Source organism: Poromitra crassiceps (genome assembly GCF_964638095.1).
Source record: "Poromitra crassiceps genome assembly, chromosome: 8".
Taxonomy (NCBI): domain Eukaryota; kingdom Metazoa; phylum Chordata; class Actinopteri; order Beryciformes; family Melamphaidae; genus Poromitra; species Poromitra crassiceps.
In genome coordinates this window covers 13,539,875-13,555,944 of record NC_139629.1, presented here as the reverse complement: position 1 = coordinate 13,555,944, position 16,070 = coordinate 13,539,875, and the positions used below count along the sequence as shown (strand labels likewise).

Here is a 16,070-nt window from a genome sequence, read left to right as displayed (position 1 = left end):
GTGGTCAGTTCAGAGTAGAGGGAGGATAGAAATATGGCATTGTCAATACCATCAGCACGAGCAAGTGTTTCTCCTGCCAGTGTGCTCCGAACCACTCTCCTGATCCTCTTAGATTGCCAACAGACAGGCGAGAATGTTCCTTCTTTGCCCATCAGAACGATGAGATGTCCTCCCTGTGTTCCACCGTCAGGCAGGTTTCCCATGGAAGCATCACTGAAAACAACAAGCTTCAAAAACTCATCATTTCCTAAGTTTTGAAATTTTAGGGTGACATGTTCTGATTTGAGTTTCTTTACTGCTTTATTAGCTTCGTGCACAGTTTGCACAGTGGCATGTTTTAAGCTAGATGCAAGGACACACGTATCAAACATAATGTCCGGCCTGCTCTGTCTAGCCACCCATAGGAGTTGACCTATCTTTGACCTCAGTTTGTCAGTCTCACAGTCAGTGAGAGGAGAATCCCGCTCCAAAGCTCTTGTTGAGTCCATGAGAATGGGCTGAAGATTCTTTATGTAGAGGTCTTGTTGCATCTCCACTCCTCCTTTTACTGTGGCAAATTAGCTTTAGCATAGCGAAAGCTGTTATGCTCCTCACGCCCCACTTGAAAAGCCTTTTTGAGGTGGGGAATGACTGTAGTGGCAAATGTGTCAGTGCCACCCCAGATGAAGTCATCCACATGACAAGCGAGGATTCCAGTGACACTGCAGGATTCATCAAGCCAGAAGAAAACAGCAGGATCCACTTGTGACATTGTGGCCCCCGTTCTCAGCAGTGTTGCTTTGACTTTATTGTACCAGTAGAGCGATGCATCAGCTAGTCCATAGACACATTTCCTGAGCTTCCACAATGTTACTTCACTTTTGGCTTCAGGAGGAGGCCGAATGTAAATGTCCCTAGACAGCTCCGCCCCCTGAAGAAAAGCTGACTTGATGTCCATGGAGTGTAGTGTCCACTGTCTCTGACATATAACTGACATCAGTATCCTGAGTGAATCTGAGGAGCACGTGGGAGAGTCTTTAGGAAGATCTTTCGTGTCAAATTGAATATTTCAGAATCTGATTCCTTTGAAAACAGTGTTAAGTTACACTCATCAGGTTCTTCACTGCATTGATTTTCACTTGTCATTTTTACATGCTCTTTCTTGTGTGGGCAGTCTTTCACCCAGTGGTATGTGCTCTGACAAATTCCACATTTTGTTCGTCGTCCATATTTATCAAGCGGGTTAGTGCCTGCGAGTGGTCCTCCTCTAGCTTGGCTACTTTGGGCTCGTGACTGCTCTCTTCCTGAAAGCTGAACACATTACACCAGTTCTCAAATCCCTGCATTGGCTGCCAGTAAATCTTAGAATAGACTTTAAAATTCTGCTAATAGTTTACAAATCTCTCAACGGGTCAGGCCCACACTACATCTCTGAAATGCTTCTACACTATGAACCATCCAGATCCCTGAGATCTTCAGGCACTGGTCTACTAATTGTCCCGAGGACCAAATCAAAACATGGTGAAGCCGCGTTCTCCCACTATGCCTCTCATAACTGGAACAAACTCCCTGAACACATTAGATCTGCCCCTACTCTGCCTATTTTTAAATCCAAGCTAAAGACCAATTTCCAACAAATGGACTGTGCATGTAATAATAATACTGAAGAATGCCTTGTAACTTATTTAAAACAGAAATAATGTTTCATGTTTGTTAATTTTGAGTATATATTTTAACTAAAACTGTCGGCTGTGTTTTTTATGTGTTTTTTATATGTGCATTGCTTTGCTGCTTGTTTTTTCGATTATTTTTTTGTAAAGCACCTTGAACTGCCTTTGTGTATGAAAGGTGCTATATAAATAAAATTTGACTTGACTTGACTTGACTTCCTCTTCTGTGATCCGTGTAGTACACGGCATCTTGGCTCACGTTAATTGCTTCAGTCTTCTGCTCACTCTTCTCACCAAATACTCGTTTGAGCGCTGACTTCATATCAGCAAAAGTGTGCGTACCACACGCAGTTAATGCTAGTTGCTTGTCTTTGACATCAAGGCCGGCTGTATCGAGGAGTTTAAACGCTAAAACAGCGTCGGGCAGAACCATATTAAACTTACGGATCTTGTTGTATTTCTGTTCAAAGTCCGCTATATATTCAGCCATAGCGACGCCGTCTTTCCTTGACACTCGATCAAACACAGAGTACGCTTCATAAGCCCGGTCTTTCTCTTCTCTCATGAAAACTTTGTCAAGTTCCCGAATCAAAGTGTTCATACCATCATCCTTGTTTAGATCGTCCGCTTGTATTTCTAGAGCAATGTCCCTTGGTCGGCCATCCAACGACAACGCTACAGCCAGTGCTTGTTTTTTCTTGTCCAGGTCCGTCACCCGTCTCCACATTTCAACTTCATTTTTCCAGTTTTCGTACGACTTCCCCTCGTCGAATGTCGGAGGCAGTCTGTAGTTATTAGAGGCAGCCATCCTCTGCTACCATGTTAATTCAATAATGAGACGTATATTTAATATCAGTTCGTTTACTTTTCCGCTCTCAACAGCATGACAACTTGCCGCTCCCGGCACACAACATAACACGTCATCACAGTGCGCAGCCAGCACAGCATCATGGGTACCGTAAAGAATAGAATAGAGGTGCCAACAAGTCATATTAACAAATCCAATCAAAGAAAAATTTAAAAAATAAAATAAAATAAATGTTTTTAGATTTTTCATTAATGTGAATTAAAAAAAGTTGCATGCAAACACAAACATTTTGTTCTCAACTCCAAAACATTTGTTTGCAAAACCATTACGTTTGCTTACAAAGCTCAACTTTTCTTTTGCGAAACGAAAAGTTTTGTTTGCAAAACTTTTTCTGTTACAATAAGGGCGGGACCTACAGCAGAAAGAAGTAACGCACATCCCTATTGGCCAGTGTCGATCGGAGTGATAGCTTGGCAACATCCAATCCAGTACAAGACAAGGCGGAGGGCGGGCACTTGAACGGAAGTATTTCCTGAAGGAATCTCCATGCCATTTCAGCGCCAGTTATAACCACAGATTGAAGAGAGAAGCCGTGAGTATGTTCACACCAATGTTTTTATGTTTGGACCGGTGCATGTAACCTGACCAAACATAAAAACATTGGTGTGAACATACTCACAGCTTATCTCTTGACAGCTGATTTCTTCTCTTGATCTCTTGATTGTTGATAGTTTTGTTTTCAAATCTATGTTTTTGCTTACGAATCTATTTTTTGATTACTAAGTGGATTTATTTTCTCACAGATACACTCTTTGGTTACAGGATGTAAACTTTCAGTCACAGAATAAAGACACATATATCTCTCCATATCTACCCGAGCGTGTGCATATGTTTGGCAAGCTCCCACTTTGAACACAAACCTGTCCAATGTCCAATTTGTAAAGGCTATGCACTCTAGTGAACAGCTTTTGGCTGAGTTTCCCAACAAAGAAGCTTCTTAAGAGTTAAGAAGCTTCTTAAGGAGTTAAGAAGGCTCCAAAGAAGTGTTTCCCAAACGCCTTCTTAACAGTCGAGAAAAATAAAAAAAATAGAAGGCTCTTAAGAAGCATCTTAACTGGAGCGGCTCACTTGATGGCACTCTGAGCCCAGCAGTGGGCCACGACTCAGTGGTTGAGAAACACCGTTAACACCTAATCATGGTCATGTTAAACTTTATTAAACATTATTTATTTCAGACATGGACTGCAGTTCAAATTGCTTTATATACACAGCATACAACAAAACAGAGAAACGCTACAGAATTTAAGCGACCTTGGGTTCTGTGAAAGGTGCTATATAAATCCACAACATTATAAAAGGAATCCATTCTGATTAGAGAAATATAGCCTACGGTAAAACATTTAAAACACAAGTAACCATACATACAGGGGAGATTTTCAAGTGTTCCCCAATTTTAAACAATAAAGGGTGCATGAAAGAAAGGAAAAAGGGAAAAACACAAGAGGAACAGTGGACACAAGTATCTCCTTTTGCCTGACGCGGCTGGATCTGCCAGTGTTTTGTCATTAAGAAGGTGTTAAGAAGGCTCCAGACCCTTCTTACAAAACCTTCTTAACGAAAGATCATCTTAGCGCTAAGAAGCTTTTGGGAAACGCAGCCTTCTTAACGGAGGATAATTGGAAGATAATTTTAGGCTAAGAAGCAATCGGGAAACGCGTTGGCTTCGTTGGCTTCTTACGGGAGCCTTAAGAAGGGTCAAAGAAGCTTCTTAGCGCTAAGAAGCTTTTGGGAAACGCATGCCTTCGTAAAGAAGCAATTGAGAAACGCGTTTGCTTCTTAAGGGGGCCTTAAGAAGGGTTGAATTAGCTTCTTAGCGCAAAGAAGCTTTTGGGAAACCCAGCCTTTATCTATTAAGATACTGAGAAGAACGTTCTCAATGTTATTGAAACAGTTATTGTCATACAGAAACATAATTTGTATTGTATAGCTTCATTTAAATGCTTAGTCCCAGCGAGCACAAAACGTTTTTTCAACGTTGATTTTTAGTTTAAATCTGGGTGATATTGGGTTTGAACGTCTAAGACCTAATTTCACCCTAATTTCACCCTCTTTTCAACCGGCTAAAATGCGGTTACAACGTCAACGTGTAAAAAAACACAATTTGGTTCATCATATTGTTAAAACATTTGTTGTAGTTTGGAATAGAGACAATATTGATAGTGTGTGAATTGGCATTTGTCCATTTCAACGCATTTTATGTCACATGAAATATCATAAATATGGGACTACCGTATATAGGCTATGTGGTGCCAGCAAAAAGCTTCCAGGACACAACTATGCTTAATAGTTTAGCGCAATACTATAAAATAATGAATTCAGTTCCTGCAGCAACGCGCATGCGCAAGTAGGCTACTTAGTCGCTAGCTATACTAGCTGTGACTGACTAGACCAAAGCAAGTCTGCACCGGTCTGCACCAAGTGCGGAACGAGGTGCTCTGGGCACGCTATGTTATTGTAACATACTGTATACGAGGCTCTGTGTACCCCCTGAGTCTCTGGTGTTAAATTAAGTTAACCTCTGAAGCCGTACAGCCTACAGACTATAGATGCACACACACACACAACATCATTTTAGTCTGTTACATAATATGATAGTCTCGTACACATCACATAAAATAACTTGTCCTCCCGATCGTTGACAATTGTGTAGTCTACGTTGTGTGCAAGATAGAGTAGTCTATATATGTGCCCGGCTCTCTGTTTAGTATAAGAAAATGTATAGCTCAGGACGTAGAGCGCAGTGGCTTTAACGTGGGAGAACGGGGAATCCCGTGTGCCCTTCTGAATTTTTAATTTAAGATCCTGGTGAAATATGGTCTAAATCTGAACGTTCAATAAACGTCTGCAAATAGTGGGTGAAAAAACTTTCACTTTCAAACCTTCCTTGCACGTTTTTTCAACGTTGACCCTAAACGTTTTTTAAACGTCTTTTCAACCGAAAAATGCTCGCTGGGGTTTATTAGTTTAATGTGGAAGATAATGATTTTTCAATCGCCCCTGTCTGCTCTATAATTGTGCAGAATCTTTCTTTTACTTTGAAATTTTTTGAAAAATCTCACCGGAACTTCGCTAGCTCTTATATTCGCTCACAGGACACAGCTAAACACAAACCTGTCCAGTGTCCAATTTGTAAAGGCTAGCACTCCAGTGAACAGGTTTTAGCCATAGGCTACTGAGAAGAGCATTCTCAATGTTATTAAAACAGTTGGTGTTAAACAGAAACATAATTTGTATTGTATACCTTCGTTTAGATGCTTTGTTTATTGTTTTAATCTGCGAACTAACCATTTTTCTATGCCTTTTAAAAACATGAATTACGCCGCTTTTACTCTGAAGGTAACCGGAAGTCTTATATTCGCTAGCTCCACAAACCGGAAGTCTTATATTCGTTCATATTACACAGCTGTCCCCATGCATTGAGAATTTTCCTTTCTGGGCTGCATGCCGTCACGTGACTTGCAATACTTCCGGGTCACTCAACTTGCTTTATTAAAATTGAATGAAACGGGAAACGCTCATTATCCGTTTTTTCCATTTTTCATTTGAGTAGTACAAAAAAATATTTTTTTTATTTTTGGTTTTATTTTGAAAAACGAATGAACGAATGATACACAGATTTACATTGTATAAATTCTTATATGCATTGGTTCAACACAAGTTAATATCAAAGCATTGGGTTATTGGGGTAATATTGGAATGTATTATTATGAATAAGTATTGATAGGGATATGTGGGTGGATTTATGATATTGTGTGTATGGGTAAGTTTGTATACCTATGTATGTGTATATATAGCCTATGTATGTAGCTTGTGTATGCATGTATACATGAGCGGAGGAGCATGGGAGTTGGGATATGCATATAATATAGGGATGTATGAATTTGTTTATGAATGATTTGGGGGCAGGACTCGATAAGCCTAGGCTTCTTCCTGCCCCTTTTCAAACAGTTTGCCTTTTTTATGTTTGAGTTTACGTATTTTCCTTTTGCTGAAGTCTATTGGACTGTTATGTTTACTGGTTTTTTCACTTTATGTATTGTTTTAACTGTTTGAAATAAATTGTTTCAATCAATCAATCAATCAATCAATCAATCAATCAATCAGAAACTTGCCCAACACTGGTCATGACTCAATAGCTTACCTCCTTGGCAGAGGTTAGGCGCTCATGAGAGCATTGCCTTTAATTGCCTCATCAAACGACGCTGAAAAAAGTTTGCTTGTCACAAAATAAATCACACTCGCTTGACCTTGACTATCACATTCGCTAAACTGTCACACTTTGTAGGCTGCTAGACGGATTGTCTGTTGGAGAGATGCTTTGGCAAGTCAAGTGGACGTGTTGTCTCCCTTTTGCCTGTGCAGCTGTGTAAACATCGTTTACAGGCGGCAAAGTTTGATGTGTCCATGCCGTGCGGTGGGCTTGCCCTGCACGCCGTTGTACTCTGACTGTATGGTTGTAATATTAAGTGCTGACTCCGCCAGATTCGACATAAGCTGTTAGAAATTACAAGCAAACCCTATCCTGCTGCTCTCAGGTAGGATAGAGGCTGCAGTGAAGGCGAAGCGTTGTGTGTGTCAGACAGTGTTGGAGGTAACTCATTACAAAAGTAACATATTAATATATTACTTTTAGCAGTAACTCAGTAATATGACTTATTACTTATAGCAAGGCCATAGCCACCGATTCAACACTGGGGGGAACGGCGAAAAATGTGCTTGCTTTTCTCCCTCCCTCTCTCTCCTTCTCTCTGCCTGTCTGACACCAGTGTTGGGTAAGTTACTTTCAAAATGTAATATACTATTACTAGTTACTTTCATTTGAAAGTAATAAGTTACTTTACAATATTACTTTCTGTGTAGAGTAACTCGTTACTTATTACACTACTTTTGCATTACTTTGACCAAAACAACAGCAGCAGCAGCAGAATGACATCACCGCCCCGGAACCATCCAGAAAAATAATTTCAACCGTCTTGAAGTCACTGTAAACAATCCAAAATTCTAAATGTTATTCTTTTCTTTGTTATTGTCATCTATAGTGGTTATTTGCATAAAACACAGTTTGATTAGGAAATGATTGTATCTTTTTTAAATATGTGCTTTGATTTAATCAAATGTAACTCAATTTGTAACTTGAGTTAGCCTACTTGACAAAGTAACTGGTATAATATGACTGAAATCCTATAAGTAATAAGTTATATTACCGAGTTACTGCTAAAAGTAATATTACATGTAATATGTTACTTTTGTAATGAGTTACCCCCAACACTGCTGAAAAGTAGCTAAATATATCGACAAAGTCGCCAAGTTGGCAACACTGCATGTACACTGAACAGAGGACTGGAGAGTGGAGTGTCAGTAGGCTCTTTCACACCGAAGCCGAAAAATGCACGGAAAATAGGATTCGCGCCTCCGATGTGAATGTCGTGAACGCGCGTTGGTGGATAATTGTTTTACGCCTTTTGTCCTGCCACGGTAGGTAGTAACAGCGCCGGGTTACCTGGCAACCCACCTCCACTTGAAAGCGTTGTCGCAGCAAGCCGGAAAAGGTGCGAATGGTCAGCTCATTCATAAAAAAAATTACAGGGGAAATCACCTCATGTAGCAAGAAAGTGCACGAGTGAAAGTAAAAAAAATAGCCTATACAATCATGACTGCAGGGACGCCAGGAGGAATGCTCCGTGCGGTTAGGCTTTATGCTCAAACGATGTTGACATTAGTAGGTAAAATTAACGGATATAATAATAAGCTTCAGAGGGCTATAGCTGTCTGTGGCGAGTTGGTCTGAGGATATTCCCTCTCGAAATCAGCTCTGTGCATTCCCTTACAAAAACTACTAACGTTATAGGCTACTATTCCCCCGACGAACGTTATGCAGACTGCAGCTGTTTGATATGCGGGCGTCTCTTTCAGAACGGCCCCTAATTAGGCTACTTGATGGGAATAATTTGCTTTACAAAAAACTGGAACCAAAAGAAAAGAATTAGCATTATAGCCTACCTAATAGGCTACATGATGGTGTGTGCATAAAGTCGATCAGATGAATATTGAAAGCCTTGTTACCATGCTGCATGTGGACAACACATTACACAAGGAATTACACAAGGTGACACCATATCCATCTGCTTAGTCAGTGAATTTACTTCTATGAAATGTGTTGTATAAATAAAGTTGGCTTTCCTTGAATGCAATTGATGCAACACTTCGCTGCCAGAAAGTCGGCAGATGCATGCGTTTTGATATTAAGGCGAGTCCGCCCACCATGGGAGTGGTGCTCGCCTTTCAATCCGGGAGCAGGGGATTTCACCTGAAAGTACACTGCAGGACGGGAATGTGGCCGTGCTGCTTGGCTCTGTGTGAAAGCAACTTCTGTGGCGAGGCTGCGGGCTTTGCGGGACTCCTAAACTGCTTTTTTGCCGCGATCTGTGTGTGAAAGAGCCTAGTGAGACAGGGGAGGGCGGACTTGGCACGCCCACAGGGAGTTGAAACAGAGCAAAGCTGCAGCACACAGACTCCGGTGGAGAAACAGACGGTGGCGTCGTGGGACATGGATGCAATGCAACTGCGGCGTTGAATTTCTTGCAAATCTTGCAATTTCCCTCGCCACCTACTGGCAACACAAAAAGCAGTTTATCTCAAGAAACATTTGTTCGATTGACTTCAAACTTGACGAGTGCGCTGCTCGGCCCCCGGTGGAGTGCGGTCCCGCATTTCATGCAATTTTGACTTATTCCAGGACTGTCTGTATGTCTGCCCTTCGCGTATCTTGAGAACCATTTGTCGGATCGACTTCAAACTTGCGCTTAGGGGGACCTGACAGAGTGCAGTGTGTGTGCCGGGGGGAAGCGCCCACGGGGTGGTGCATGGGGGAACGGGCACTGCACTAGTGTTTTTAAAATGCACTGAAAAAGTTTGCACATTTAAACAATAAACTACGCAACAACTGTTTCAATAACATTGAGAATGTTCTTATCAGTATCTTAATGGATAAATGCTGTTCACTGGACTGCATAGCCTTTACAAAATGGACAGTGGACACCCCCGTGTCCAAGATATAACCGCGTGTGCAAACCATATATGCACACGCTCGGGGAGACCTCCTCTATGACATCCCACTCTCAGCTAAGGCCAGTAGGAGTAAAAAACAATATGGCCACCATATTTTCAGCAGTAACGTAAGAGAGACAGAGAGACAGCTCTGTGTATTGGCTTTATCTTTGTCTCGCAAAATAAGGTCATTTAATTAAATATGAACTACAGCTACATGGATGTAGTGTGTGTGTGTGCGTGCATATACCAGGCTCAGGCTGTAGCCTACTGCCCTGCCTTGCAGCTCTGAGCCTCCTCCGCTCTGTTGTGCCTGTCAATAGGGGATACAAATAGCCCCACAACACGGCAGAAGATATTTACACCCGGGTACGAATAGACACTCCATATATTTTACCTGTGTGTGTGTGTTTGTGTGTGTGTGTGTGTGTGTGTGTGTGTGTGTGTGTGTGTGTGGGATGTCTTGGAACTGTGTGGTGCCTTGGAACTTTCTCTCCATTTGGCTCAATATGGGCAGGCGGAGGACAGTTTTGCACACTAAATATTTAGCCTATTTATTTCTACACTTATTTTCATTTTTATTTCTGATGTATATAGCAGGCTACATGATTGGTCCAGGTTCAGATGTCAGGCCAGGCCAGGCCAAAAAAAAAAAAATTTTTTTTTTTTTTTTTTTTTTGCAGGCCAGGCCAGGCCACTCACTGAACAGCAGGCCAGGCGCCGCCTACTGGTTTACTAGTGGTTTTATTACTTTATTCAGGTTTAAAGTGGGTGCATCTCATTGTAAAATTGGACTTGGCCCAAATTGGGCTTCAAACGGCCCAAATTGGGCTACAAACGGCCCGAATCGGGCTTCAAACAGCCCAAATCTGGCTTTAAACGACCCAAATCTGGCTTCAAACGGCCCAAATTGGGCTTCAAAGGCCCAAATTGAGCTTCAAACGCCCCAAAAAAAAATTGGGCCGCGTCGGCCCGTATCGGCCTGGCCTGCTTGGTATCTAATGCCCGGCCTGAATTATGATCCCAGTCCGCCCCTGTCAGATACATATGGCCCCTGGGCCACACAGTATTGTCATCTTCTGACAAGTCTCTTCTACCTCTCTCTCTCTGCATGTGTTTGTGTGTGCTCTGTGTGTGTGTGTGTGTGTGTGTGTGTGTGTGTGTGTGTGTGTGTGTGTGTGTGTGTGTGTGTGTGTGTGTGTGTGTGTGTGTGTGTGTGTGTGTGTGTGTGCGCTTGCTCGTCTCTCTTGAACATTAGGAACTCGAGGGTCAACTCGGACTCGAGATATAGTGACTTGACTACAACACTGCACCCAGCATGAAGGCCGCAGAGGTGCACAACCTGACCGGCGACGTGTGTGCCTGGCTCAGCGAGGAGAACCAAACCGAGCCACCGTGGAACACCTCCACCGGGCATCACACAGCCGGCTGCCTCTTTCGCATCCTGCCCCACGCTGAGGCAGTGCCCATGCTGATATGCCTGTTTGTGACACTGACTCTCCTGTCATTGGTGTTGAACGGATTTTGTCTGTTCGCGCTTGGACGTTCCGATGACGTGTCCTGGCAGCCACGCTATTACCTCCTCAAGAGCCTGATCCTGAGCGACCTCCTCCAGACCGTCACCGTAGGTCCAACAGTCATCCACTGCCTGGTCCACTGGCGGATGCTGCAATTCAATGCCTGGTGCTACATCCAGTTCTTCATTGTCGCCACCTCCAACTTGTGCAGCATCCTGACCATCGGTTTCATGGCTCTCGAGCGCTACGTGTACGTGTGCCAGGCCATCCACTACTTGGTCATCATCACCCAACCGCGCCTGCGGCTCTCCCTCAGCCTAATCTGGCTCTACGCCATCTCTACCGTCATTATCTACATTGTGCTGCTGCCATCAGAAGAGACGGCCCGGTCAAGCCCCTTCATAGTGGGGCTGCTGTGCGAACCATCCGCAGTGGAGCAGAACTTGGGTTTCCCGCATGTGCCTAAGATTTTCCGCATGTTCACGGGCATCCTCTGCATCCTGACATCTGTTATGCTCCATTCGTTCTCCTACATTAGGATGTACCATGACGCGAGTAGGGCCGTGGAACCCTTCGACATGGTCAACACCAGAGCGCGTAAGACTGTGTTGTTCTACTGTGTTATGCAGGTGCTGGGAATCCTGCCAGGGCTCTTCTATACCACCATGCAAATGCTGTTGTCTCTAATGAAGGACAACAGTGTGGTCTCCCAATCCGTGCTCCACATGACCCTGCTGGTCCTAATGATGGTGCCACCCTGCATCAACCCGATTGTCTACGGGCTGAGGAACGGGGAGGTGAGGCAGGCACTACCCAGGCTGCATTGTTACTGGACGGAGAGGGATCAGAACCCTGAATTCGCACTAGATTAATGATGAATCACCTCATTAAATGGAAAGGAATTGCATCAAAATGCCTCCATTCTCTGGGGTGGAGTTGTACAATCTCTACAACCCCCGGGAAACTGGGTTGTATAGAGATTGTACAACTCCACCCCAATTACTTGCAAACCCCATTTAATGGATAGGATTCTCCATTGGCTCTTCTCTCGACCACCCTGCCCACCTCTGCAGGTGTGGGGAGGGTCTGGTTAGGCGTCAGACCCCTGGGTTGTTAGGGTCTGGGTTAAGGTCTGGGTTAGGGTCTGAGTTAGGGTTAGGTGTGGGGGGTGGGAGAGGTTAGGTTTAGGGTTAGGGGTGGGAAAGGTTAGGTTTAGGGTTAGTGTTTGGGTTAGGGTTAGGCATGGGGCGTGGGAGAGGGGTCCCCCTTTCAGGGGGTCGGAGACCCCCGAAGGGGGGTCTCGACCAAACCCCAGGACCTCTGCAGGGTCCTGGGGCCCTGGGTCTCCCACCCAGGCCTCGGAGACCCCAGGTTTATCCATTAAATGGGCTTTTTCTGGTAAACTGTGCAAGCTGTCCATTAAATGGGCTTTTTCAGGTAACCTAGGCAAGCTGTCCATTAAATGGGGCTTTGCAAGTAATCTCTACAACTCCTGGGAAACTGCAGAGATTGGACAACTCCACCCCAGAGAATGGGAATTTTTGTATGCAATTCCTTTCCATTGAATGAGGTGCATCCTGGGTCATACAACTCAGGCAGAGGGATGAGATAGACTAACCATGGGGACATGGTCTTAGCCAAGGACAGGTTGTTACAGTAGAATGCGGTTAAGCATACTGTGTTGGGGCGACTGAGATGCTCATACACTTTGGAAGCCTATTCACCTTATGTAGGACAGTCTGGCTTGAGAGACTAACAGGAAGTGTAAACACAAGTTCTGATTGTGTTTACACTTCCTGTCAGAGCTGTAGTCGAGTCCACCTTGGTCGAGTCCAAGTCCAGATCGAGTCATTGGTGAATCGAGTCCGAGTCGAGACCAAGACCGGGGGGAGTTGAGGGGGTCGAGACTGAGTCAAGACCGAGACCAAGGGGGGTCGAGACCGAGTCGAGACTAGGGATGGTCCGATCCGATACTCAGTATCGGTATCGGAGCCGATCCGGCCAAAATCACTGGATTGGATGTCTGATGGGAAAAAGAAGTAGAATCTGATCCGATCCATACTCTAAACTATCACTAAATGCTCCACTAAACTTTGAGCAAAGCGCGGTCACGGACACAGATGAACAACCGCAGCATGTGAACAGAGAGTAAGACTGCACTGTGTTGTCAAGACAGCAGCTGTGTTGATCAAGGAAGAAAAAAGCAGAGTGCAATGTAATACGATGGGAGTGTTTTAAGTGTTGGAAACTTCAATACCGCAGACAGCCTGACTGATACAATGGTCACTGTATCACACATAAACAACCTGACAGCAATGTTACAGAAAGAGGGGGTGAGAGGAGATCAGATGCAGATCTACTCCAACTAGTCAAGGGTGAGCCAGCCACGGTCATTTCCTCAGCACAACATGCCACAATATCACGATCAATATATACGTAACATTCCCAGAAGTGAAGTCAAATGCATGCGTGCGCGTGCCCGTGTGTGAAAGCTTAAAAAGGGGGCGGGTGTGGCTCAGGAGGTAGAGCAGGTCATCTACTAATCGGAAGGTCGGTGGTTCGATCCCCGGCTCCTCCAGTCCGCATGTCGAAGTGTCCTTGGGAAAGACACTGAAGTGAACCCCAAATTGCTCCCGATGGCTGTGCCAGCACCCTGCGTGGCAGCTGGCCGCCTTCGGTGTGTGAATGGGTGAATGTAGGCACATTGTAAAACGCTTTGGATAAAAGCGCTATATAAAGGCAGTCCATTTAAAAAGAAGCAGCAGTCGTGCATTAGTGAGTCTATGTTCTGGGCTATATAGCCTATTTCTTCCTTTAGGGAGTCAAATATTTGTTCCACAGTTTGAACATGATGTTTAGATGGCTGGCTGGGTTAAGCAAAGGTCATCCCGATAAATGTATTAATAACAGCATAGTTGTGAGAGTCCGGTTCTTGAGTACCAATTCGCTTAGGAAATTCTCAAATATCTGGGACCCGTTTCTGGCCTATTTGGACAAGGTTAATAACGCCTAACTGACTTCTCATGGACGTTTTGTGTGGGATCCCATGCACATCTCTTACAAGCACATAAGCACTTTAGTGCCAAGCTGTAGTATTGGAATGTGGATTTCTTTCTTTCTGTCTCTGAGCCTTTTGTTTTTCACGTTTTGAACATTGCAAAATAAAATATTGGAAAAAAATAGACTCACTGGAACAACTAAAGTAAAGCATCTAGATTGCTCTGGAGAGAATCTCTTTCGATCTCGCGAGGTTATCCATCTTGCAAGCAAGGTTAGGAGGAGGTTGAGTTCGAATATGAATGATGGGAGCTGGAGTTTACTCTAAAACCCCTCCTTCATTATAATTTGGGGTTTTGTTTTACCACACATTAAACAATGTAAATCTCTATTTTATGATAAAAAAATAATCAGGACCAAAAATATTTATGGCACAACATAAATACTTAACATATAAAAAACAATGTGCATAATGTTCGGTTTAATTATGCATCCAATGGTCTACTCAAAGTTACAAGTAGCTCAAAACAAGGTAGCTAGACTGGTCCTGCTGGGCTGCTCACATTTACTGTAGGTCTAGTGTAGTGGACATGCATGCATGCACGTCTCACTTGGCTCAGTGTTAAGGAAAGACTATCGGCTAACTTACTTATATATTTTCATAGTTATTCAAACTCATACTCCTAAATTCCGTTATAATATAGTTCAAGTAGCTACTCACACACATTCCATTAGAGGGGCAAGAGGTGGACTGTTAACTTTACCTCTACCAAAGTCCAATTATATGAAGGGGCTGTATTTTACAGGGCGACAGTGTCGTGGAACAGCCTTCCAGGTGATGTCCATTAGATCAAAGGAAAGGCTTGTTTTAAAAGGAAACTTAGACTCTACATAAACTCATACATAGAATGAAAAATGTGTCCGCAGGCTAGCTTGAGTGCTTGCGGACCTACATACATTGTTTCATCTGGTTCTAAATTAGCTTTTATCTCTTGTTTTCATCTCACCTTTTCTTATATGATACATGTTTTTTGTGATAGGCCTACATGTTTTTTAGTATATTCTATTTGTGTATTTTATCTTATGTGATACATGTTTTTTGTGATAGGCCTACATGTTTTTTAGTATAAACTATTTGTGTATTTTATCTTATGTGATACATGTTTTTTGTGATAGACCTACATGTTTTTTAGTATAATCTATTTGTGTATTTTATCTTATGTGATACATGTTTTTTGTGATAGACCTACATGTTTTTTAGTATAATCTATTTGTGTATTTTATCTTATGTGATACATGTTTTTTGTGATAGGCCTACATGTTTTTTAGTATAATCTATTTGTGTATTTTATCTTATGTGATACATGTTTTTTGTGATAGACCTACATGTTTTTTAGTATAATCTATTTGTGTATTTTATCTTATGTGATACATGTTTTTTGTGATAGGCCTACATGTTTTTTAGTATAATCTATTTGTGTATTTTATCTTATGTGATACATGTTTTTTGTGATAGACCTACATGTTTTTTAGTATAATCTATTTGTGTATTTTATCTTATGTGATACATGTTTTTTGTGATAGGCCTACATGTTTTTTAGTATAATCTATTTGTGTATTTTATCTTATGTGATACATGTTTTTTGTGATAGGCCTACATGTTTTTTAGTATAATCTATTTGTGTATTTTATCTTATGTGATACATGTTTTTTGTGTATTCTATTGTATTGTCTGTTATGCAATGTATACCTATTGTCTTGGACCCCATGAAGACTAGTGGTCGTCAGCTAATGGGGATCCGTTTGAATCAACAATAATAAACAATATTGTAAATAATACACAACAAAAGCTTCAGTTTAGCACACCATTTTGGGGAGATTAACTAGCCATAGGCTACTGCTGTTGGTGACTGTCGTGTTTGTTTTCTTGCATTTGTACTTTTGAATACAGTGATGTTTTTCGAGGCGTGGTTTTATTCTGTAGATGTCACT

At 42.7% G+C, this 16,070-nt stretch overlaps 1 protein-coding gene across 1 annotated transcript; it reads left to right on the top strand.

Annotated features, from left to right (window-relative positions):
• Positions 1-10,882: 10,882 nt before the first annotated feature.
• LOC310780476 (olfactory receptor 2AG1-like) lies at positions 10,883-11,953 on the top strand (the record flags this gene model as incomplete). The annotated part of the gene is made up of 1 exon (XM_083641054.1): positions 10,883-11,953. One exon carries the CDS (start codon positions 10,883-10,885, stop codon positions 11,951-11,953), a length of 1,071 nt encoding a protein of 356 aa, XP_083497180.1.
• Between the last annotated feature and the right edge of the window lie 4,117 nt (positions 11,954-16,070).